General features: G+C 39.5%; 1 protein-coding gene across 3 annotated transcripts in view; it reads right to left on the bottom strand.

Moving 5' to 3' along the window:
• DLG2 (discs large MAGUK scaffold protein 2) overlaps positions 1-25,061 on the bottom strand; it is a 1,559,742-nt gene that overhangs the window by 478,487 nt on the left and 1,056,194 nt on the right. For all 3 annotated transcript variants that reach the window (XM_027848244.1, XM_027848243.1, XM_027848245.1), the window contains one exon: positions 23,592-23,748. In XM_027848244.1, coding sequence (XP_027704045.1) covers positions 23,592-23,748 — 157 coding nt within the window. The remainder of the gene's footprint in view (positions 1-23,591; positions 23,749-25,061) is intronic.

Below are 25,061 nucleotides of genomic sequence, written 5' to 3'. Positions count from 1 at the left end.
ACTAAGGGGTTTTTTTTTTGAAAATTTTTATTGTTTAAAAGTCCTAACTGAAGCTTCAAAAAATATACAACCCAATATGTCCCATTCCCATACCCCCTCTTCCCAGAAGAGAAGACGAGGTTGCCCCCTGGCCCCCTAGCCAGGACGCAGCCCTGAGGAGCCTGCCTACCTGCCTCCCCTCAATCTGCTGAGCCACTGGCTGGAGAGAGGTCCTGTGGTCAAGGAGTAATAGTTTTGTTGTTGTTCAGTCATGTCTGACTCTTTGTGACTCCTTTTGGGTTTTCTTGGCAAAGATACTGGAGTGGTTTTCCATTTCCTTCTCCAGCTCATTTTACAGATGAGAAAACTGAAGCAAACATGGTTAAATGACTTGCCTAGGGCCACACAGCTACTAAGTATCTGAGGCCACATTTGAATTCAGGAAGAGGGGTTTTCCTGACTCCAGGCCTGGTGCTCTATCCACTGTGCCACCTAGCTGCCCCTGTAATAGCTAAGAGAAAAGAAAACTGTACCACACCAACTACAGATCCCTGGGAAACTCAAACCAACACACTCAGTTTTACAATCCATCTCCTTCCTGAGCTAAGAGGCCTGAGTCTGTTCATTTTAGACCCTAATTTTTTATTCTCTGTTTCATGTGAAGATGCCCTTTTCCATGTAGACTCTGAACTCACAACTACTTTCTTGTTCCTGCAGCACCTGGCAAAGGGCTGGACACATAATACATACTCCATAAATGCTGGTGGTTGAACTAATTGGATTATGGTTGCCAGGCATACACAAAGATGGAGCTGTCTCATTTCCTTTCTTCAGACCTTTTTTTTTTTTCCAATTCATTTTGAATGCCTGTCTAATCCAGCTTACCCTAGTTAGCCTTCATCTCTCTGGTGATTAGAATCATAGAAAGCTCAGACAACCTCAGGGCAGCTGGGTAGTGTAGTGGTTAGAATGCTAGGCCTGGAGTCAGGAAAACTCATCTTCCTGAGTTCAAATCTGGCCTCAAACACTCACTAGCTGTGTGACCCTGGGTGAGTCACTTAACCCTGTTTGCCGCAGTTTCCTCATCTGTAAAAAGAGATGGAGAAGGAAATGGTAAACCACTTCAGCATCTCTACCAAGAAAACCCCAACATGGGCTCACTAAGAGTTCGACACGACCGAACACTCAGATAGTCAGGTAGAACAAGGGCCATAGAGTGTTGGCCTTGGAATCAGAAAGATTTGAATTCTAAATCTTCTTCAGACACTAGCTATATGACCCTGGGCAAGTGATATAACCTCTTCGGAGGCCTCAGTTTTCCTCATCTATAAAACAATGGGATAGGACTCAGTGGTCTCCAAGGTCTCTTCAGTCATTAAACCTACAATCCTGTGGTCTGGTTCACACCTTATATTGCTGGAGAGGACCTCAGACCCTCATTTAGGATTTGCCATATATTAACAATCTTATTTTACACACGCTTTTCAAAAGCATGGTTGTCATGTTTCTCAATTTATTCAGATGGGAGCGGAGGAGGAAAGGAAGGTTATCAAGGGTGAGAACTGCTGAAGGTCAGCACATCGAAAACCCCAGAAATGACAGCTCACATCTTGACAGTGAGGGAAGATGGTGCTAAATTGTGAAAAATGATAGCTAGCATTTACCTATTACTTCAAAGGTTGCAAAGCACTTTACAAATATTATGTCATTTTTATCTTCATAACTCTGGGAGGTAGATGTTATAATTATCCCCACTTTATAGATGAAGAAACTGAGGCAACAGTTAGACATTAAGTGACTTGCCCAGGGTCACATAGTTAGTAAGGTCATATTTGGTTAGTGTGGCCAACCACCCAGTTGCTTGTGAAAAGCCTACTAGTTGAGGATCATTTACAAGTCTCAGCTACTCCTGAGGACAATGCTAATATTACAAGACAGAACAATAACTGAAATAGATAAAGTTGACCCTCATTCATCAAGAAAAGATTAAGTAGTATACTCTAAGTAAGAAGAGAGAGAAAATCATAAATCCTATTTTCATTTCTGTAAGAAGAAAATACTGCTTTGGAAGTTAAAGAGGTACGCTTCATTGATCTTATTAATTCACTTTTGGTGGTATAAGATAAACACCAAATGAGTATTCATAATATTCATAGTTGTTCACATTCCTAGATTAGTATTAATGTTACATAGAAATTTATTCCTCCTCAAAACTGCTAACAGATAAATAGTTCAGGATTTAAATTATTCCTGCTTTACAGATGTGGAAACTGAAGCTCAAATAGGAAGAGATGTCAGAGGTCAGTTAATCCAAATCCTTCATTTTGCTGGGGAGGCAACCAAGGTCAAGGGAGGTCAAGTGATTTGTTCAAGGTCACAAATTGGCTGTGATTTGAGTTGATAGATGGAGTTCCCTCACTCTGCGTTCCTTACAATGAAGAAATCACAGATGTGTCTCTTATTCACGTATTTACATATTAGTTGTGCTCGGGTTATTGGAACCTCTCTCATTCTCAGTTTCCTCATCTGTAAAATGGGGATGAAAATACCTCATACATATTTATTAAGTGCCTACTGAATGCAGAACACTGTGCTAGGCACTGAGGGAGATGCAAGGTTCATCTATGATACTGCCACCGACTTTATGGAACTTACACTCAAGCAAATAGACAAGACATTAACATGTGTAACTATAATGATCAATTGTTGTTCATTTATTTCAGTCATGTCCAACTCTTCATGGACCCATTTGGGGTTGAGATTCATAGTAAAATGTTATGTGAAGTCTTCTTGGAAGAGTGGAAAGAGTGCCAAATTTGGAGTCAGAAGACGTGAGTTCAAATCCCGTTTTTGTCACTTACTACCTGTTTGGCCCTGAACAGACAACTTCACCTCTAAGGCCCTCAGTTTCCTGATCTGTAAGATGATGAAGCTGGGTGAATTAACTACCACGGTCCCTTCTAGTTCTAAATCTATGATCCAAAGTCTGAGGATGAGAACAACACCTGCATTACGTACTTCACAGTTCCGTGGGAAGATCCAGTAGAACAGAGACAGGAAAGCACTTCGTAACCTTACCAACCAGCAAGGGATCACAATGACCAATTCCTTGTCTAGGCAGTAGAATTGCTCAACCTAGGTTATCTATCAAATTCTGTGCTAGTTGTCAAATGTTCATTCGGTGGTGACAAACACCTCATTTATCAACCCTGATTAGATTCACTTTAATATAGGTATTACAAGACTCATAGATTTTTAAAAAATTATATACACAGAAAATATGAAGAATTTATAAGCTATTAAACCACATTAAAGGTTAACTCTTGGCTCTTCAGCGACCATGATCCTTCAAGTAGTTGGACTCATGGATGTGCTTGGCATTCCAGATGTACTGCAGGGGTGGGGAACCTGCAGCCTCAAGGCCACACGTGGCCCTCTAGGTCCTCAAGTGCAGCCCTTTGGCTGAATCCAAACTTCATAGAACAAATCCCCTCAATAAAAGGATTTGTTCTGTAAAACTTAAACACAGCCAAAAGGCTGTACCCAGAAACCTAGAAGGACACATGTGGCCTCAAGTTCTCTACCCTGGTAGAATTTTCTTTTTAGGCAATTGGGGTTAAGTGACTTGCTCAGGGTTACGCAGCTAGTAAGTGTCAAGTGTCTGAGGTTGGATTTGAACTCAGGTCCTCCTGACTTCAGGGCCAGTGCTTTATCCACTGCACCATCTAGCTGCCCCTCCTGGTAGAATTTTCTACTTGTGTCTTTTGGGAGTGGTGGTGGCTTTTAGCACTTCTGGCTTTTCACCTTCTGAAGTATTCAAATATTTCATAGGAAAGAGTAACAAGTGTTGATCCCAGAAATTAACTTATCTGTTTTTTAATGAATATTAAATACACAATACACATGTGTGTCTGTGTATGTTCATACACACACAGAAACTCCTACATGATGCAACAAGAATATATCATTTTAAATATACACTGCTGCTTCCTTCCTCCATTTACTTTTCCTGTATCTTTCAAAAATGGCATATATTTCTGGAGCCATATTTGGATTGTTGGTTCCATTCCACTAAGTTTTAACAATATCCTGTGCAGTAAAATCCCATCCCCTCTTGTATAATAACATAGGGTCAATTTGTGAACTTTCTAAATCTAAATTTGGTGCAGATTGTACATTCAGAAGGAGGAGTCCAAGGTAGCCACAGTCTTAGTTATAATGGCTATCCTTTGCTGCCATCTTGTGGAGTTTTAGGAGATGGCTCCTCTTGTTGAAACCAGATTTGAGTATTTGTGAATTCACTTGGTCATTCACAGTACTTAGATGTGGGAGGGATCATAACCACCAATTAGTCCTACTGTTTCATTTTCTAGGTGAGGAAACTAAGGCCAGAGAAGGGAAAGTAACCTTCCCAAAGTCATATAATTACCAAGTGGCAGAGCCAGGATTTGAATCCCGACCCACCGACTCATGTCTAGGCACAAGGGCAGAAAGAATGGGTCGCAGAAGAGATGAACTAGATACGTTAATATAAGAGGACGAAACTACAGAATGAATATTTGACAATTAAAATAGAATTTGATAGATAACCTAGGGTGAGCAATTCTACTGCCTACACAAGGAACTGATCTTTGTGATCCCTCGCTGGCTGGTAAGGTTACGAAGCACTTTCCAATCTTTGATTTACTAGATCCTCTCAGCATAATGTGACTGCTCAGAGTATATCACTAAGACTAGATGGGCACAAGACCCATTACTAGACTATGACTCTGGAAGAATATACCTTATTCAAAAGGGGTAAAATAGGTTTTTTTTTTCTTTAAAAGAGAGAGGCATCATTGTGTGTGTGTGTGTATACATACATACATACATACACACACACAGAGACACACACATATATGTGCATATATATATATATATATATATATATATATATATATATATATATATATATATATATATATATATATATATATATATATACTCACACACACACATATCTTTTTGGTGAGGCAATCAGGCTTAAGTAACTTGCCCAGGGTCACGCAGCTAGTGTCAAGTGTCTGAGCCTGAATATGAACTCAGGTCCTCCTGACTGTAGGGTCAGGGCTCTAGCCACTGAGCCACCTACCTGCCCCGGTATCATTGTATATTAAGAAGATATACCCACATTGAGGAAATCCAGGAAGTAAAATAAGAGAAACAGAGAGAGAGAGAGACAGAGAGAGAAAGAGAGACAGAGAGAGGTAGAGAGAATTTGGGTAGAAAACAAGAGAGGCAGAAACAAAAATGTTCCTGCTCATCTTTAAAATATAATAGATTTGGGATGAGCAAATTTCAAAGACTTCAGAGAAAAGATTGGTAGGACCCCATAGTTTGAAATTCTGTAGGGAGATGATAGTGGGGAATTGAAAGACGAAGATGAGAAGTTCTCAAGAATGAAGTTTTGAAGAGTAACAATTCTGACAAGGAGGAAAATAGTGTAAGTTGTATAAAGAGACAGATGTGAATGTAACAGGAATTTCCTAGACATCTTTGATCTTTAACAAGCAAATAAGAGACAATACGAAAGCATCTAAGAGTGATTCGTTTGTTTGGCTTTTTGTTTCTGTTTTTGTTTTTTCTGGTCCACAACTCTGATTCCATTGGACAACAGAAATCGTAGTAAGGAAACTTCCTCTAAAAATGTAGATTGACAATTGTTGTGCAACTTCTTTAAAGAGTTGCAAGGGTGGGAGGAGGTGGTGCAGCTAGGTGGTGCACCAGCCCTGGAGTCAGGAGGACCTGAATCCTAAACTTAAAAAAAAAAAAGAAAAAGAAAGAAAAAGAAAAAAAAAAGTTGCATGGGGCACTGACTACATCATGCTGTGGCTCACATAATCAGGATATGCCAGAAAGCAGCCCCTGAATCCAGGCCGGTCTTTCTGAATCTGAGGTCACCCATTCTACTCCTTTCCATAAGACCACAGCTGGGAATGAGTTGTTTCTGGTGAGAAAAGATAAGGATAAAGAAAGCGATTTTTTAAAAAGTATATTGGGGGAAAAAAGGAGGATGAAATGAGGGATATGACCATTGCTTAGGGATAATAATAATAATTTTAGCTGGTATAAAAATGTAAACATGCATATATATATAACTTTAAGGTTTATAAAACACATTACATATATTATTTGCTTGTTACATATATATTATTGTTACATATATCATTTATTTGAAGCCAAATTTGAACTCAGGTCTTCTGGACTTCTAGATCCAGCGTTCTAACCACTATGCAACCTAGCTGCCAAAACACAGCATTTATAAAATGCTTTAATGTCTTAAAAATGCTTTAGAAATATTATCTCATTTTACCCTCACAACAACCTTGGAATATAAGTACTATTATTATTTTCATTTTACAGATAAGGAAACTGAGGCAGAAGGAAGTTATATTACTTGTCTAGAGTCATACAGCTAGTAAGTATCTGAAGCCAGGTTTGAATTCAGGTCTTCCTGACTCTCTACAACTGTGAAACATGAGTACCATTATTATCCCCATTTTACAGATAAGGAAACTGAGGCAGAAAGAGATTAAATGTCTTACTTAGCTATTATGCCTAGCAGATCACTTAACCACTTGCTGCCTCAGTTTCCTTATCTGTAAAATGAGGATCAAATGAGATAATAGCAAGGCAAAAAATAGCATTTATGTGATGCTTCAATGTTTTTAAAGCTCGTTACAAATGTTATCTTGTTTTATCCTCACAACAACCTTGGGAAGTTGGAAAGACCAACCTTCTTTTCTTTTTTTTTTTTTTTGACAGTCATTAAACTAAGGAGATCAAGGGATACTGTTGATATCATTTTCTCCTGCCGCTATATGGCACAATGCTTCCATTGAAGTCAAGAAGACCTAAATTAGAATTCTGCATCTAACACTTGCTGGCCATGTGACCCTGGGTGAGTCACTTAACCCGTCTCAGCCTTAGTTTCCTCATCTATGAAATGGGGTTACCAAATAACACTTACTTCACAGGGTTGCTGTGAGGATAAAATGAGATAATATTTGTAAATAACATTAAAGTTGTATCTAAATGCTAACATTTATTATTCTTAGATTTTTAGCAAAGCAGCTAGTAAAATCTTTTGTGCTATTCTTATGGAAAGGATGGGTAGATACAAGGCTAGATTAAGCAGTAGTTCATCTGAAAAAGAATTGGGAGATTGTTGTAGAAAGCTCGATATGAGTCAACAATATGATAAGTCAATCCAGAAAACTAATACAGCTTAAGCCAGCCTTTCACTTCCACTCTATCCTCCAAACAGGTCCTCCAGAAACTATCCTTGGGAGGAGCTAAACCATTTGGCTCCTCACTCCGTGGGACCATGCAACCTCATTTTCAACCTGGACGTTATCCACCCTGCTTCCGGCTGCTCCTCTACCCTATAAACTAGATCACCAGATATTGTGTCTTAGAGGAGCTAAGCACCCCCCTTTGCCACCCTATAGTCTACCTTTCGCTCTGAGAATCAAATCAGCACCACCATTGCCTCTGGAAAGGGTGTGTCAACTGGCTGCCATATTGTTCTGTTTACCATCTTTGTGGCTTTGCAGACTGTAACTCTTGTCCCTGCACATCATTCTCCACTCTCATTTTGTGCTTGTATCCCCAGAACGTGGCACAGTGGTTGGCACGTAGTGATAATAAATGTTTACTGTGTAATATTTAATGTTTATTTTATGTCTGATGCCTAATTGATGTTTATGTTTAATAAATGTTTTTATTTGTTCACATATTAACAGATGTAAAGTGTCCAAGAATAAGGATGTTAGAGTCCCTTTCTACTCTGTCCTGGCCACACCACACCTGAAATATTGTTTTAGTTCTTCATGTCCCATTTAAAATCAGGAGGGCATTCAGGAGAGGGAAATCAAGATAGTAAATGGTCTCAAGTTCATGTCCTTTGAGCATCTGTTGACAGAATGGGGCCTGAAATTCATGATGGACTTGGAGTCAGAAGTCGTTCACTCACTTCAGCCATGTTGGACTCTTCGTGAACCCATTGGGTATTTTCTTGGCAAAGATACTGGAGTGGTTTTCCACTTCCTTCTCCAGCTCATTTTGTAGATGAGGAAACTGAGGCAAATAGGGTGAAGGAACTTGCTCAGGGTCAGATAGTTAGTAAGTGTCTGAGGCCAGATGTGAATTCAGGAGGATGAGTCTTTCTGACTCCAGGCCTGAAACTCTATTCATTGTGCCATCAAGTCAGGAAGACTTGGGTTCAAATTTTACCTCTGACACATATTAGCTTTGTGATAATTGGCAAGTCCCTTAACCTTTCTTAGCCTCAGTTTTTTCATCTGTAAAGCGAGCCATTTAGACTCACTGGTTCTTTCAGTTCCTTTCTAGCTCAAAATTTGTGAACCAACGATCTGGTGATCCTATGCTTAATCCTAAAGAATAGATATAGAAGAGGAGATAATGGTTCCCTTCCAATAGTGAGGACTCTGATCATTCCCAAAAGGCAGAGTTAGGATCAAGGAAGTTGCTGATATGCAAATTTCGGTTTGATGTCAGGAAAATATTCCTAACAAAGTGATCTCAAAGTGCAACAGGGCCAGTTCAACAGACCACACTTGCTCTCCCTTGTCTTATGGGAGTTGATCTTTCCATTTCCATTGCTTTAGTCATGGTGCTGCTGAGTGATTGGTTGTGTCTGAGCATGTGACTAGAGCGTTTTTGATCTGGGTTTGAGTTAACCCTTGGAATGGACAAGTTAGCCCTTCTATCCTAGAAGACCTCTGAGGACTCTCCAAACTCCCAAATCCTGTAATTAGATGAAATATCTACCACTCATTCTCTACTGATTGCTACAAAATACAGCCGGCCTGCCATACTTTTGGGAAATGAGATTCCCAGTCTTTGTAGCTCTTGTTAGGATATTGCCTCAGAGAATTTCTGTGACTAGCAGATCCAGGCTCTGATTACAAAAGAGAGGAAGTGTGTGACCTCCTGAGGCAGCCCATTTCACTTTTAGATTACTCTTGTTGGGAATATTTTCTTGATATCAAGCCTAAACCTATATCTTTGCAACTTCCATGCAATGCTCCTAGGGTTGCCATCTGGGGATAATGAGAACTAATCTAATTCCTTTCACTTTAGGTCTCCAAGCAAAGGCAGGGTGACCACTTGTCATGTATGTTGCAGAAGTTGATCAGTGGTCAATATTCTCCTCAAGGAATAGCCAGGGTAGTGAATGGGAGTCACAACATTTAGATTCTAGTCTCAGCCCTTCCATTAATTAGTTAAGCAAGCCATGTACCCCTTTTGGAACTCAGTTTCTTCATTTATAGAATGATGTTTTCAGACTAGGTGATTTCTACGGTCCATGTATGCTCTAATATTATGAGTCTATTCTTACTGACATTAATGATATAAGGCCCCAAATCTGCCATACAGTGTAGAGTTAATAATTTGTTTAAATGGCTACTGCAGGTCCCTGTTTTCCATTTAACTAAAATGGGAAAAGCTAGGCTGGCTGCAGTTATTTGTGTCTCAGTAACTTGTGGTGTATTACATTATGATCACCTGAGGGAAATTCTCTGAGCATAATTTGGCAATAACTTTCATGCTATTGAGTTGAAGAGAGATAGTTTATACTCCTCAGGTGTTCTAGCGCATGCAAATAATTGCAATTGTCATTTGAAAGCCCACATGAGAAGGAAGATAGTTGATTTTTACTGGTACAGTAATTTTTTTTAAATAGCCTCCCATGTCCTTCAGTTTATTCTAGAAACTTTCCATCTCGTGATCAAATACTCTAGGACAAAAGCATTTCCTTGGTCTTTTAAGGATCATTTCAAGCCCAGGTCAAAGATGCTCTAGGCACATTCTTGGATAAAATCAATCAACCAACAGCACAATGATTATAACAATTAAAATAGAAGGAACAATCACCATGAAAGAATCAATGGTGAATGGTAAAAAATGACAAACAAAAGCATGGCCCCAAGCTTGTCTGTCCAAGTTGCTTTAGTGCCTAGCTGAAGGGTTGGCACATAGGAACCGTTCAAAAAGCATGTACTGATTGATTGATTGATAGAGTACAGGTCAAACACATGGACCCAAAGGACCTCAGAGTAGAAGTTCCATGTTAGGTAATCAGTGTTGTGCTCAGTACAAGAGAGGAATATGTGGTACAATGGAGAGTGTCCAGGACATGGGAGTCAAGATTCTGAATCCCACCTCAGACACTTACTAGCTCTGTGACTCTGGGCAAGTGATTTCCCCTCTATTTGCTTCAATTTCTTCATCTGCAAAGTGGTGCTAATAATAGCAACTACCTCCCAGGGCTCTTGTGAGGATCAAATGTGAAGTGCTTAGCAAATCTTAAAGTGTAAATAGATGATATTATAATTATTTTTATAAATAACACAGAATTGAAATATAGAAGATAGTTCACAGATTCTCCATGGTGAATTAAGGAGCAGGTAGAATTGGTTTCATCGTATATCTGAGGGCATGTTTTGGAAGGGAATGATGAAATGTTATGAGAAGTATCATCTCATAAAATAGGCAAAATCATTTGAGGGTAAAACAAGCCTATAGAAAACTTGGTCTGAGACTCAACTTAGCCAGGTCAGTCTGAGAATATGGAACCAGAAGGAGGTAAAAAAAGATGTGAAAGGGAACAAATATGCCAGTGATAATGATCTCTTTTTCTCTTCAATGATGTTTGATTCACTACATTTCTAATAGCTTAATATCCAGGATGCTATATGAGGAAGTTGAACTGACACCAAGGAAAATGAAGTCAAGAAGAGTAGTTGGACTTGACCAACGAAGGAGATTTGTTCTAGACATGACACAGTTGTGGAAGTATTTGGGGACAATAGTCAACAATTTAAGGAGAGAGAATGGAATGGAAAGGGATAATATACATATCTGTATATGCATGTGTATATGTGTGTGTGTGTATATATATATATACATACACATGTCTATCTGTATATATTTGTAAGTGTGTATAAATGCATATACATATATACACATATATATTTCATTGCCTTTATTTCCTCTGTTCCCACTCACTTCTAAATACCTTATAATCTGGCTTCTTTCTTGGTTTCTGACGCAAATGAAATTTCTGTCTCTAAGGTTATCAATGATTTCTTAATTGCACCTTTTCTGGCCTTTTCTCAGTCCCTTTCCATCCTGACCTCTCTGTAGCATTTGATACTATGAACCACTCCCTCTTTTTGGATACTCTCTCCTTCCTGTTTTTTTTTTCCAGATGCTGCTCCCCTTTCCCATTCTCCTTTTATTTTTCTGACTATTCATTCTAAGTTACTTTATCACTCACGTGCTCCTCTCTATTGAGGAATGTCACACAAGGTTTTGTCCTGGGATTTCTTTTCTTTTTTCTTAGCATCCTTTCTCAGTGAGATAGCTAGTTCCCATGGATTCAATGATCAAATCTATAAAAATGACTCTTAACTCTATTTATCCAGTCCTACTATTTCTTCTAAAATCCACACCCAAATCACCATTTCCATTTTGGTCATCTCCAACGGCATTTCCCCCTTGGTATCTCAAATTCAACATGTCCTAAAGAGAACTAAGTATCTCCCCTTGCAAAATGCACCCTTCCTCCAAACTTCTCTATTTCTGTTGAGGGCACTACCATCCTTCTAGCCACCCAGGTTAAAACAACCTTGGAGTCATGATTTGTTGCTAAGACATACTGATTCTATCTCCAAGATGCCTCTTTCATTCATCCCTTCTTCTCCCATTGTACTTTTACCACCCTTATTCAGATCTTCATCACTTCTTAGACTACTTGAAACAGCTTTCTAATTCGGTTCCTAACTTCTAATCTCATTCCTTTTGAGTTCTTCCTATACACAATTACTGAAGTAATTTTCCTAAAATGCAGTTTTCGGGATTAAGAACCTCTGGTCACTTCCTCTGTCTATAGAATAAAAGATACAACTTCTCAGCTTTCAAGACCTTTACAGTCTAGTTTCAGACTATTTTTCCAGACTTACTGCCCTTGGCTACCCTGAACACACTCTACATTCCAGAACTTATTGTTTCTCGAATTTATCATTCTGTCTACCTCCTCCATGCTTTTGCATAGGCTATTTCCCTATTCCTAGAATTTACTCCTTCCTTACCTCTGCCTCTAAGAGCTCTAGCTTTCTTCAAGGATTTTCTTTCTTCATGTTCCACCTGTAAAAAAAACTTTTTCTGATGTGCTTTGATGATGCTCTTTCCCTTCTCAATCTTACATCATATATTCCACATATATCCTGTAAGAGTAAGTTCCTTGAGGGCAGGTATTGTCTGTAGGTGTCTTTGTATCCTCAGTGTCTTGCATACAGTAGGTACATAACTATTGTCTGATAAATTGGGTTGGAAAATATCACCATATTACTCTAAAAAAAGACAACTGAGTTGTTCGCATGGCTATAAAATAATTGTGAGAATAATATAAGCTTTCCTGGCTTCCCCCACACCCCATCACTGCTAGTTCCTGCCCTCTGTAATTACCTTCCATTTATACTGTATACACCTTGCATGTAGGTAGTGGTTTGCATGTAGTCTCCTTGTGTAGAATGTGGACATGCCTCTAATACCCACAATGGTAGGCTGAGGCTGGTGGATCTCTTGAGCCTCAAGAGTTCTGAGGGACAGTGGACTAAGCTGAACAGGTATCCACACTAAGTGTAGCATTAATGTGGTAAGTCCTCAGGAGTGAAGGGCCACCAGGCTGCCCAAAGAGGGTAAAGTGGCCCATGCCAGAAATGGAATAGGTAAAGCTTCCACGCCAGTCAGAGTGGGACTGAGCCATGAGAAGCACTTCCAACCTACCTGAGATAAGGAGATCTAGACTAAAAAAAAAGATGGAAGATCCCTATGGGAAGGAACCATTTTTCCCCCTTTCTTTGTATCCGCAGGAGATAGCACAGCACCTAGTACATAATAGGCACTTAATAGACTCTTGCTGACTGACTGAATGACATAGGTACATGTATCTATTATAGTTATTCTGATTAAATATGAGAAGGGAAGAAGTAGGCTTTTGAAGACTATTGTATTAGTGTACAGACCACAGCTTTGCAGTCACTCAACTGACTGAGAGGTATAGAAAAAATAAAATCTCACTATGCTTATTGTCTTTTGACTATAAGAATATTTGATTCAGTAGAGCAAAATAGAGCCTTAAAATCTCTTTCTTCAACAAGGTGCTTTCCATTCATATTTTAAAAAGTATGTGAGATTTATTCATAGATACAATGACAGAGATAAATGTCTTTTATGTTCCTCTACATCAATAGCAAGAATAACATAAAAGGAGTCATTTGCCCATCCATGATTTTAATCTTTGACACAAATAATGCCTTGAATAAAGTCCAAATGCAAAAATTCCTTAGAGCTAGGCATGTTCCCTACATCTTTTTTTTTTTCTGATGACACTGCTGTCCTATAACATTACAGGCTTTCTCAATGAGAACAATGTTCACTTCACAGCAGATTAGTAATCCACCCAGGAAAAGCCAGATTGATGATGAATATATTTTCTTAGGCTATATCATATAATTACATGGAGAATCCATTGGGTTAATTCATTGGTACATACACATATACATATATATGCATGTATATGTATTATATATTATATATACATATGGAGGGGAGAGGGGGAGAGAGAGAGAGAGAGAGAGAGAGAGAGTGAGAGAATCTAATGGGTTTAGAATCAGGAAGGCTCATGTTTATCTCATGTTCACGAGTTCAAATGTGGCCTCAGACACTTACTAGCTGTGTGACCCTGGGCAAATCACATTACCCTGTTTGCTTCAGTTCCTTATCTGTATAATGAGGTAGAGAAGGAAATGGCAAAGGACTTCAGTACCTTTGCCAGGAAGACTGCAAATGGGGGTCACGAAGAGTCAAACATGACTGAAATGATTGAACAACAAAATGCATGCATGCATAAATATGTATGTATACATGCACATATCTATCTCTCTACCTAACTTTATATAAGCACTGCAAATGGACTGTGAGTTAGGCTCAAGTCTTGATTGCGTATTAGAAACTATGTACAATTTTCAATAGTCCTAAGTGGTTCCCTGACGTTGAAATTCATCTTTTTAACATCAATATTTTTCTACTGATGATATATGATTTTGGATGTTAGAACACTTCAGTTCTCAAAGAATCAAAATTTCAAGAGGCCTAAAAGAAAATTAAAAGCCACATGGTAGGAGTAAGAAAGCTGCAGTCCATTCCTATCAATGACATGTGCAGGAGGAGGTTTTGTAAAAACTGTCATCAAGCCTGTGTGCATGAGCAAATGGTAACAGATGGGCAGACCACATGTTGCACAGGTACCTAGGAAATACTAAAGGGCCGAGAGGGAGGCCTCCAGTATGTTAGATAGAGAGATTCCCTCTTGAGGTTATACGGACAAAGACATACATTTTTGGACATGGATAATATGGGAATTTGTTTTTCTTGACTATACTTATTTGTTATAAAGGTTTTTTTTTTCTTTTAAATGGGATGGTGGGAAGGATGGAAAAGAAAAGCATGTTAATAGAAAAATAAAATAAATTAAAAGATTAAAAGAGAACCACAGAGAATGGAAAGACACGGATAGGCTGTAATCTATGCTGATGAAAGGGGTACCAACAGTGGTTAATTAGTTAATAAACATGCATTTATTAAGTGCACGCTATGTACAAGGCACCGTGGTAAGTGTTGGGGATATAAAGAAAATAAATGGAACAATCCTTACTTGTAAGAAGCTTACATTCTAACAGAGGAGACAACAAGCATATATGTGTATGTATATTTATATGTATATGTATGTATATATGTATGTGTATGTATATGTGTATGTATAAGTATATATGTATATATGCACACATATATACATACACACATACATACATATATACTATAGAGAATAAATACAAGGTAGTTTGGGGAGAGAGGACGCTAGCAGTTCAAGTATTCAGGAAAGGATTCTTATGGGAAGCAGTCCATGGATTCATTGATGTATACCAGAGCCAAAATATCTAGAACACAGAACCCTTCAGGGAACAGTCTTGGTTGGAATTTTCAGATAAACAGCATAAATCTGAGTCCAAAGGCAGTGGTTGCATCATGGTCTGATTCTGCTGATGTCACTGCCTGAATCTGCCTTCAATGGTTACTTCCCCCAAGGGACACATACAAGCATGAGATGGCCACAGAACATCTTCTTAAGCCTTGAGGACATCACTGAGAGCCACAGAGAGCTCATTTAACATCCAGAGGCCAAAGTCACCATCTTATGATGCTGTTTCAGAGACTTCTTCCAATTCCTACAAGGGCAATCAGGGCTTACTTAACACAGTGCCAGGCTCATGCCAGACACTTAATAAGTTGACTGACTCATTTGTATCACATATTATTCTCCCACCCTATGATGGCACTAGCCATTTTTTTCTTAACACCAGTGACCTTTTTGCCACTCAAGACTTCTTTTGAGTATGCTGGCATTACTAATTAGATGATGCAATGAATAGAGCATTGGATTAGAATCAGGAAGACCTGCGTTCAAATCCAGCCTCAGACACTTGCTAGCTATGTGACCCAAGGCAAGTCATTTAACCTCTTTTTGCCTCAGTTTCTTCATCTGTAAAATGGGGGAAAAATAACAGTACCTACCTCCAGGGGTTATTGTGAGTTTCAAATGGGATGATATATGTGAAGCACTTTGCAAACCTTAAAGCACTATATAAATGCTAGCTATTATTACAGCTATTAGTAAGGTGTTCCCTCATCAGAGGATATTGCATTTTAAGAGTCTAAAACTTAAGCAATAGGAATAAGTTGCTAATGGTGGGATTTTAAGTGATAGAGGATTTGAGACTAGAAGGGACCATCTAGTAAAACCTTTTGTTTTTTCACAGATAAGGAAAAGGAATCCCATGGAGGTTAAGTGAATTGCATAAGGTCACAGAGCTATTAAGTATTAGAGCTAAGATCAGAGCCTGGTCCTCAGCACTCTCAACTTCATCATAGCTTTCCTTCTTATATTGGTTAGAGTGGTGAAGAGGCAGCAAAAGATTGCTGGCTTAGTTGCTAAGGGACCTGGGTTCAAATCCTGACTTTGACACTTACTATGACTTTGAGTAAGTGATTTAACCTCTTCGGGTCTCAGTTCACTCATCAGTAAAATAAGAGTGGGGTAAGGGAATTAACAAATAGCTTCTAAGGTTCCTTTCAGCTCAAAATCTATAATTTTCTGACCTTTTGCTGTCCACTTTGTTACAGAGGGGAAAGGAAAAGAAACAGAATATCAAGTCTTAGTGTTGGATTATTGTAGAAAAAATGAAAAAAAGAGGCTTTATGGTTTGTGAAAGGAGGGAGACAAGTGTTATAATCTCTATTTTACATTAAGGGGGGGGACGATGTGTGTGAAACACAGCGTATGAGGTCAAAAATTTTTGAAGCATTAATTGTGCTGAATTTTCCTTTTCCCCCTCCTTAAATTTTTTGTTGTTGTTGTAGAGAATGGCTCCCTATTATGAAGATATCAGCTACAAAGGCATTGGATACACTAAGAGGAATCAGACTACTTCGTGATCAGTCCGCTGACTCAGCTGTACGCTGCCTGGCTGAGGCTTTTACTCTGAGGAGTTACCTGGTCTACCAACTATGGCTCTGGTATACATTCATGAATCTTAACAAATTGGAGTACCAAGAGGAAAATAGTAGGAAATACCATTGTTCTTCACTTGTTTCAGTTGAGTCCAACTCTTTGTGACCCCATTTGGGGTTTTCTTTGTAGAGAAACTGAAGTGGTTTGCATTTCCTTCTCCAGCTCACTTTACAAATGAGGAAACTGAGGCAAACAGGGTGAAGTGACTTTCCCAGGGTTACACAACTAGTAAGTGTCTGAGGCCAGCTTTGAACTCAGGAAGATGAGTCATCCTGACTTTAAGCCCAGTACTCTATCCACTGTGCCACTTAAAGGCCCATTGAGAAGTATAGGTGATGTAAAAACAAAAGATAATCAATATAATTTCTTCAAGAAGTATAAAGGATAAAGTAATCTTAACAGCCCTAGCTGCAGGCAGCTTTGTAGCAGACATTCTCACTTCTTCTAAATTCCTTAGGTAAATTAAATTGAAATTAGTATTGTTTATTCAGGTACCAGTTGTGCCCAGTTAATAAAGGAGCTGCCGCATTTCTTTTCTGGTGGAATATCTGTATCTCTACAAATTTCTCTTGGGAAACAGTTCATAAAGTATTTAAAGGTACATCTGCAAGGGTGCAATGGGAACCTTAAGGGTACAGAAGTGTCATCATCTCTCTCAAATTCCTAAAAAAAAATGAAGAAAGCAAGCTGCCTGGAATCACCAAGAAAAAGAACATTTCCCAAGTGACCTGGTGTTACTTTGTCCTTCCTGGAGCCTCTTGTAGAATAACCCAAGACCAAATAATAATGGATAGAAAAGAGGCCTAGCTGTTTCTTTCTGCTATTAGCCACATCACAGAATAAATGCATGAGGAAGAAAGTGCTTAGATCAATAGGACTGCCCATTGAACAAAGAGAATTATGCTCTCTGCCCACCTTCTGAAAGCATGTTTCCTGATCCAGGAGGCCCTGACCCTGAATCTCTGGTACAGAAGAAATGAAAGCGAAGTTACAGGGAAATTATTATCAAGGAGAAGTATGTGGAACACAGGTAGGATCCTTCCTCTTGAGGAATGCATACACAGTTCTGAAGCAGGAATCATATCAGTTATGATTTCAGGAGCCATGGCTGTAATGTTGCTGCCGAACAGCCCATCTGCAGAATGCACTGTGTCTAGTCCAGGTATGAACAGCAGATGGTGTACACCATCCTAAATATACTATCCAGGGACAAAGATTTTTCTTTCCTTTTTATCTTCTCACAGAAAAACAGAATAATAATAATAAAATGTTGCTGGCATCTAGATAGCACATTAAAGTTTGCAAAGGGTTTTACAAATATTGTCTCATTTGATTCTTACAACAACTCTGTGAGGAAGGTCCTATTATCATCCTCATTTTTATAGGTGAGGAGACTGCCCAGGGTCATACAATTAGAAAGCAACATGAGAAGACAGTAAGAAAGAAAAATGGATTGTTCTATTTATGTTTGTTGTTCAGTCATTTTCAGTCATGTCCGACTTGGTGCGACCCCATTTGGGGTTTTCTTAGTAGAGATACTGGAGTAGTTTGCCATTTCCTTTTCCAGCTCATTTTACAGATGAGGAAACTGAGGCACACAGGGTGAAGTGACTTGCCTAGGGTCATATAGCTAGTAAATGTCTGAGGCCAAATTTGAACTCAGGAAAGTGAATCTTCCTGACTCTAGGCCAAGGACAAAATGGATAAGTTTGACCCTGATGTCAATCTCTCCTGATTCTTCCAGGAATTTGCCTGGTATGTAGTAGACAAAATGAATTCTGCTTGATTGATTAATTATATTTACTCCCCATTTCTATGTTCAGTCTCTCCTATGTAGTAACTTCTGTGATATTCAAGTTCCTATCTTTAAAAATTCCTTTATTTGGTCCTGCTATCTCCCTCAAGCTTATATTTTTCTTCTCCAGGCAGTCAGATGGCACAGTGGATAGAGGGTTAAATCTAGAGTCAGGAAGTCCTGAGTTCAAATGTGACCTCAAACATTTGCCGGTTGTATGACCCTGGGCAATTTAGCCTAGTTTAGTAATCTAGCCTATCTGAATCTTAGTTTCTTCATCTGTAAAATGGAGAGGATAATAACACTGAGGAAGGAAAAGAAAGAATAGGGAGGAAGGAAAAAAAGGGAAAGACAGGATAAAGGATGGAGGGAAGAAGAAAAAGAGGAAAGAAAACAGGGGAAAGAAGGGAAGGAAGGCAGAGAATAGGGAATGAAGGAAAGAAGGGAAAGGAAAAAGGAAGGAAAGGAGGGAAGGAGGAAACCTATACGGCTTTCTAAATATGCTTTCATGTATCTGAACTAATCATAGAATACCAGACTAGTACAAGGCCTCAGAGATCATCAAGTACAATCCAGCGAACAATTCTGCAGTCCCCTTTATCTTACTCCTTAGAGGTTATATTCTGGTTTCTGCTCAAATATCTCATTATTTAATGAGGCAGTCTGTGTTCATACAACTCTGATCATTAGAAAGTTATTTTTTATATTGACTAAAAATCTATTTCCCATTTGCTTTTGCCCATTAGTACCAGTTCTACCCCCCGAACCTATGCACTTTGGGAAATGAAAAAATAAAATCATATTGATACTAAAATCAATTCAAAGAATTCGTGTGTGTGTGTGTGTGTGTGTGTGTGTGTGTGTGTGAATTAAATAAAGGCACTCACTGATGAGTATAGTCCCACAATCTGAGATAAATTATCTTATACAACGGACAGTTTAACTCCATGTTCTTTTTTAAGGTCTCCAAGATGCCAGGGTGGTTATAGCATTCACAATGGGTCTTTCTTACCAAAAGTCAGTAGAATGTAGGCTCAGGGGGAAAAGGAGGAAATCAGGGGTGTGCTTGAGCCGTATTAAACCAGAGATCTGATAGCTCTATTTTTAGCCAACCTTTATATACACCTCAGAAATCAGCTTCATTTGTTGTTCTGTTGACTGTCTGCCAGGGATGGGGAACCTGCGGCCTCGAGGCTACATGTGGCCCTCTGGCTGAATCTAAACTTCACAGAACAAATCCCCTTAGTAAAAGGGGATAAAATAAAAGGAGGTAACATAAAAATCCCCTTTTATTAAGAGGATTTGTTCTGTGAAGTTTGGGTTCAGTCGATGGGTCACACTTGAGAACCTAGAGGGCCACATGCGGACTTGAGGCTTCAGGTTCTTCACCCCTGGACTAGATTTAAAAAGGTGATGAAGAAAATAGTAATAATTCAGATTAAATCTAAAAGCACATTGTACATACTTTTTTTTTTTTTTAGTGAGGCAATTGAGGTTAAGTGACTTGCCCAGGGTCAAGTGTCTGGTCTGAGATTGGATTTGAACTCAGGTCCTCTTGACTCCAGGGCTGGTGCTCTATCCGCTGCACCATCTAGTTGCTCCTATCTTTCTTTTTTTCAATGGTGATACAGTTATTAAACATTTACCAACAAATCCCTAGAAGGAATGTTGATGATTTGCAGGTATTTGGCATACTGGTGAACTCAATACATGCATTTCAAGGCATTCAATAACTCTTTAATGTCATATGACCATAGACTTTGAGGTAGAAGAGACTTTACTAATTCAACCCCTTGCTTTAATAGATTAGGAACTAAGGTCCAGAGAAGTCAATTGACTTGTTCAAGGTCATACAGGTCGTAAGTGGCAGAATCAGGACAATACCAATTGAGGTCGTGTCCATACCGCAATGGCATGGTGGATAGGGCACTGGACTTGGAGTCATGAAGTCCTGGATTTAAATCTTGCCTCAGACACTTGGTAACTGTCACCCTGGGAAAGTTCTTTCACCTCTCTGTGCCTTAGTTTCCTATAAAATGAGGGGTTTGGACACAGTGGCTACCAGGTTTCCTTCTACCTCTAAATCTCTAATCCTCTGAGACCATGATTCAAATCCAACGCTATTTCCACAATCCCAGCTGCTGGTTCTTTCGGTGCCCAGGCCTGGTGACTTATGTTCAGGGAGAGCTGTGGTCTGTTAACACTTTTTCATCTGTCTCGGTTTTCAAGTTTCTGTTGCCCAGCTCAAAAACACCACTTCTTTTCCTCATGTGGAGGTCTCAGTAATGTCCATGGGAATTAGTTCCATGGATCACAAACAGTCTAGGGCTACTATTATGAAGGATGACACATCACGAGGCTTTTACATGACTCTAGCTCTCCAGAGTCAGGATATTTCATTTCCCTCCAGACCAAAATCAATACTGAGGGTGGAGATGTATGGGCATTTGAAGATGATTGTTTGTCAGGCAGAGAGGATCAACATTTGGGGTTTCAACCCATGATAGAATATTGTTTTTTTTCTTCTCTGGGCATGTGGAATACAGATTTCATTTCAGTACCCTGTAATACGCCACAGGACGCCTCAACTCCTCTGTCTCAAAATATGACTGTGGGAAGCATTAAGGAAATTAAATGGTGAGAGCTGAAGGTCCAGCTCTCCCCCAAATCACAAAAATTAGATTTGGAAGGCACATTAGAGATCATTTAGTCCAACAGACTCATTTTATACATGAGGAAACTGAGTCTCACAGAGATTAAATGACTTCCAAGAATACATAACTGATAACTCACAGAGGCAAGTCCTGTTAAGTCACATTCAATGCTCTCTACTCAGAGGCAAGCCTGAGGGCTGTGTCTAAGTAAAGTACATGACTTTCAAAACAACTTGTGATTGGAAAGGCTAGTTTTGGGGTGATCCCTCTATGTATGTGTTTTGTGAGGAGAATGTGTTCTGTGATGAGGATCCTGTTTTAACCTTTGTGTTTTTTTTTTTTAAGTCCTTGTTTTTCCCTCTGCCCAAAGTGAAGTTGCACAGTCAATTATTACATAAAAATGTAAGCAGATCATCCATAAGCCTGCCCTGCAATCCAAGAGACTTCCTGATCAGCCAGCAATAGAGTCTAGAATTATAAAAAAGACCAATGAGTTTGGTTCAGATTGCAGAGGATGGCCAATCCTAAATCAGCAAAAGGTATTCTCTGGAGGAAGATAACATTTTTTTTTCTAGATTCCTAAGGAAGCCACAGTCAACAGTATCAGATACTTGGTCTGAAGAGTTTTTTTGCCCAAGCTAAGCCTAAAGAACTTTCCTTAAAAATTAGGTTAGAAAATCTAAGGTATCATCCACTTTGGGACTGGGCAGTTACGGTTTTTTGGGTTTTTTTTGTTTCATCCAGTGATTTCATTAGTGTAGATATCTCAGTGGTAAAGAAATTCCTTCTACCAATACAGATCAGAAACTATTGTGATCTTAAAAGTTACCTAGGATACTAAGGAGTCTAGTGATATACCCAGAGTTGTATAACCACCATGTGCTGGGGGTAAGACTTAAGCTCAGATCATCCTAACACCAAAGTCACATCTCTACTTACTAAGCTATGAAGTTTCTTTTATATACATTACAAAACACCTTATTCTGGTGATTCATTTCTGAATTTGAATATTCTCCTTGCCATTATTAACAAATCCTAGAAAACCTACTCTTGTCCATAGTGTGCGATTGGAGCATAATATCTAGAATTGCAAAGTTCTTTAGATGTCATCTAGTCCTTATCCCCCACCCCCAATTTTGTAGATAAAGAAACTGAGGATCATATAAGGGAAAGGATTCACTCAAGGTCAAGCAGATAAATAGCAGAGCAGAGACCTAAATGCATGTCAGTGCCTCCAAATCCAATATCCCGTACCCTCTCGGACAAAGGTAAGAAGGGGAAAGGGTATGAATGCCAGGCTTGGACATTCAGTTACGGTGGCAGAATCACAGGATTGTAGATTTAGACCTGGAAGAGTCATTGAGTCCAACCTACTAATTTTTACAGATAAAGAAACTGAGGCTCATAGAAGGGAAAGAGTTAGCCCAGGATCAAGCAGGTGGTACATAGCAGGATAGAAACCTAAATGCTTGTATTTAGATAGATTTAGAGCTTCAGGGGACCTCAGAGGTCATCTACTCCCACTTAGTCATTTATCAGATGAGGAAACGAAGGTTCTTCTGCTAATTCAAACCTTGACTGGAGCTACTCCCCTCAGCCTCCTCTGCCCTCTGATTAGAAGGCACAGTACCAAACTCCTCCCAATGCTTTTCTTTACAGAGGGTAGAAACTGGAGTTTTTAGCTTGCTCCACTCTGCATCTGTTGTTCAGCCTGCTTTCAACTCCGTGGAACAATATGCCTCTGCACTGGGTACCCCCTGGGCTGCCCCCACTCCTTACCCCACTTTTCTGCCTCCTTTTATGTTTTCTCCCTGTATTAGATTATAACCTCTTTGAGGGCAAGGACTGCTTTTCTTTTTATTAATTGTATCCCCAGTGCTTAGCACAGGATTTGGAACATAATAGGTACTTAATAAATGTTTATTGGAATGGATTGGATTGGAAGTGACTTGCCCAAGACAATACAGGTGATAAATGACTTAAACAGATGTCTTCAATAATACTAATATACTGGGTCACTATGTACTATATGTCAGGAGAAGGGGCAGTAGGAGGGGAGGAGTACTTAGGGATTGAGTGCAGCATATCTCAGAACCCAGGAAACAAGGAGGCTCTTGGTACAGAGGAGAACTGGAAGGTTCAGCACTCCTCAACACAGTTTTCAGTATTTAATGAAAGAATGAAAATTATAAGTTCTGTTCCTCAAAGCAAAAATTCTTCTACTCCAGTTCAGAAAAAGCTGAAAACCCTGGGAAGGTGAGATCAGCAAGCTCTAGAACTCTGCTTCATCTCCTTCACAACCTGATCACCGTTTATGCTACATTGCACACCTGGACCCAAGTAACTCCATCATCTCTGGTTGTGTAATTAAAAAGCTTTCACGAGCAATTGAAAGCGACTTTCCCCGTGGATGGTGTCAAGCCCAGAAGGAAGAAACAAAAATGGTTTGAAAGCAAATACTCACGGAAAGAATCTGGTCTCCTCTCTGGAGCTCCCCACTCAGGTCTGCCGGTCCTCCAGCTAGAATAAAGGATACGAAGATACCTTCTCCGTCTTCTCCGCCCACAATGTTAAAGCCCAGCCCTGTGGAGCCTTTGTGCAGGACAACTTTCCGAGGCTCACTGTGGAGACAAACGACATTATTTAGACCCGTGATTGCCTAGGAGGCCACATCAGCTGTCTTTTGCTTTTAGACATATTGGTGTACTTTTACTACTACTACTAGCTGGGTAGCTAAATATACTCATGTCTAAACATATATCTATTTGTAGATATCAGTACCTCTATGTATGTATACACATAGAAAGTAAGCTAGCATCTTAATCTTGCTCCTGAAAGCACCCAATATTAATCTTTCTTCTGAACTTCAGTCCAGCGTTAACAACTGAATGTCAGACATTTCAAAAATGCCTATATCATTGGCTTCTTAAACTCAACTTGTACAAAACTGAACCCATTATCTCTCCCCCTAAACCAGGGGTGGGGGTTTGAGGCCACATGTGGCCCTCTAGGTCGCAAGTGCTGTAACAGGCTGCACTTAAGGACCTAGAAGGCCATATATGGTCCAGGTTTCCCACCCTTGCTTCTTCCAACTTCTCCATTACTATCACGAGTACCCCCATCTTCCCAGCCATCCAGCCTTGAAACATTGTTATCAACCTCTACTCACTCACACTACGTCCCCTTCCCCACCCTAACATATCCAAATCTGTTAGATCTTCTTGTTTCTACCTTTACACCATCTCTTGTACACATTCCCTTCTCTTCATCCACATAGCCACCATCCCAGCATAGGCCCTTATCACTTCTCATCTAAAGTATGGCAATACCCAGCTGGTTGGTTTCCCTCCTTCAAACCTCCCCTGCACTCCAATCTATCTTTCGTTCAGCCGTAGATGCGATCTTCCTAAAGTGCAGGTCTGATCATGCTGCCTTCTTATTCAACAAGCTCCAGTAACTCCCTATGGTCTGTAGGATCAAATAGCAAATCCTCTGTTTGGAATTTAAAGCCCTTCACAACCTGGCCCCTTTCTGCTTGTCTAATCTTAGACTTTATTCCCCTTCACACATGCTATGATCCAGCTACACAGGCCTAGTTACTATTCCAAACGTGCCATCGCCTTTGTACTGGCTGCCCCCATTCCTGAATGTTCTGCCTTCTCACCTCTCCCTCTTAACTTTCCTGATTTCACTCAATATTCAACTTAATTCTCATCTTTTGCAGGAAGGCTTTTCTGGTTCTTATCCTTCCTGCCCCTCCATTCCTTCCTTTTGAGATTACCTTCCATTTCACAGGAATCTTGCTTTGCCAAGTTATTTACATGTTTCTTCCCACCATTAGAATATGAGCTCCTTGAGAGCAGGGACCCTGTTTTTTCCAGCTCTAATCAACTTTTAAGAGCAATTTTAAAATTTTCAGTGTGAGCATTTACAC

The sequence above is a fragment of the Vombatus ursinus genome, unplaced genomic scaffold (assembly GCF_900497805.2).
Source record: "Vombatus ursinus unplaced genomic scaffold, bare-nosed wombat genome assembly UNPS02005659.1, whole genome shotgun sequence".
NCBI lineage: Eukaryota > Metazoa > Chordata > Mammalia > Diprotodontia > Vombatidae > Vombatus > Vombatus ursinus.
Note: the sequence above shows the minus strand (reverse complement) of the source record. Positions and strands in the feature narration are given on the sequence as shown.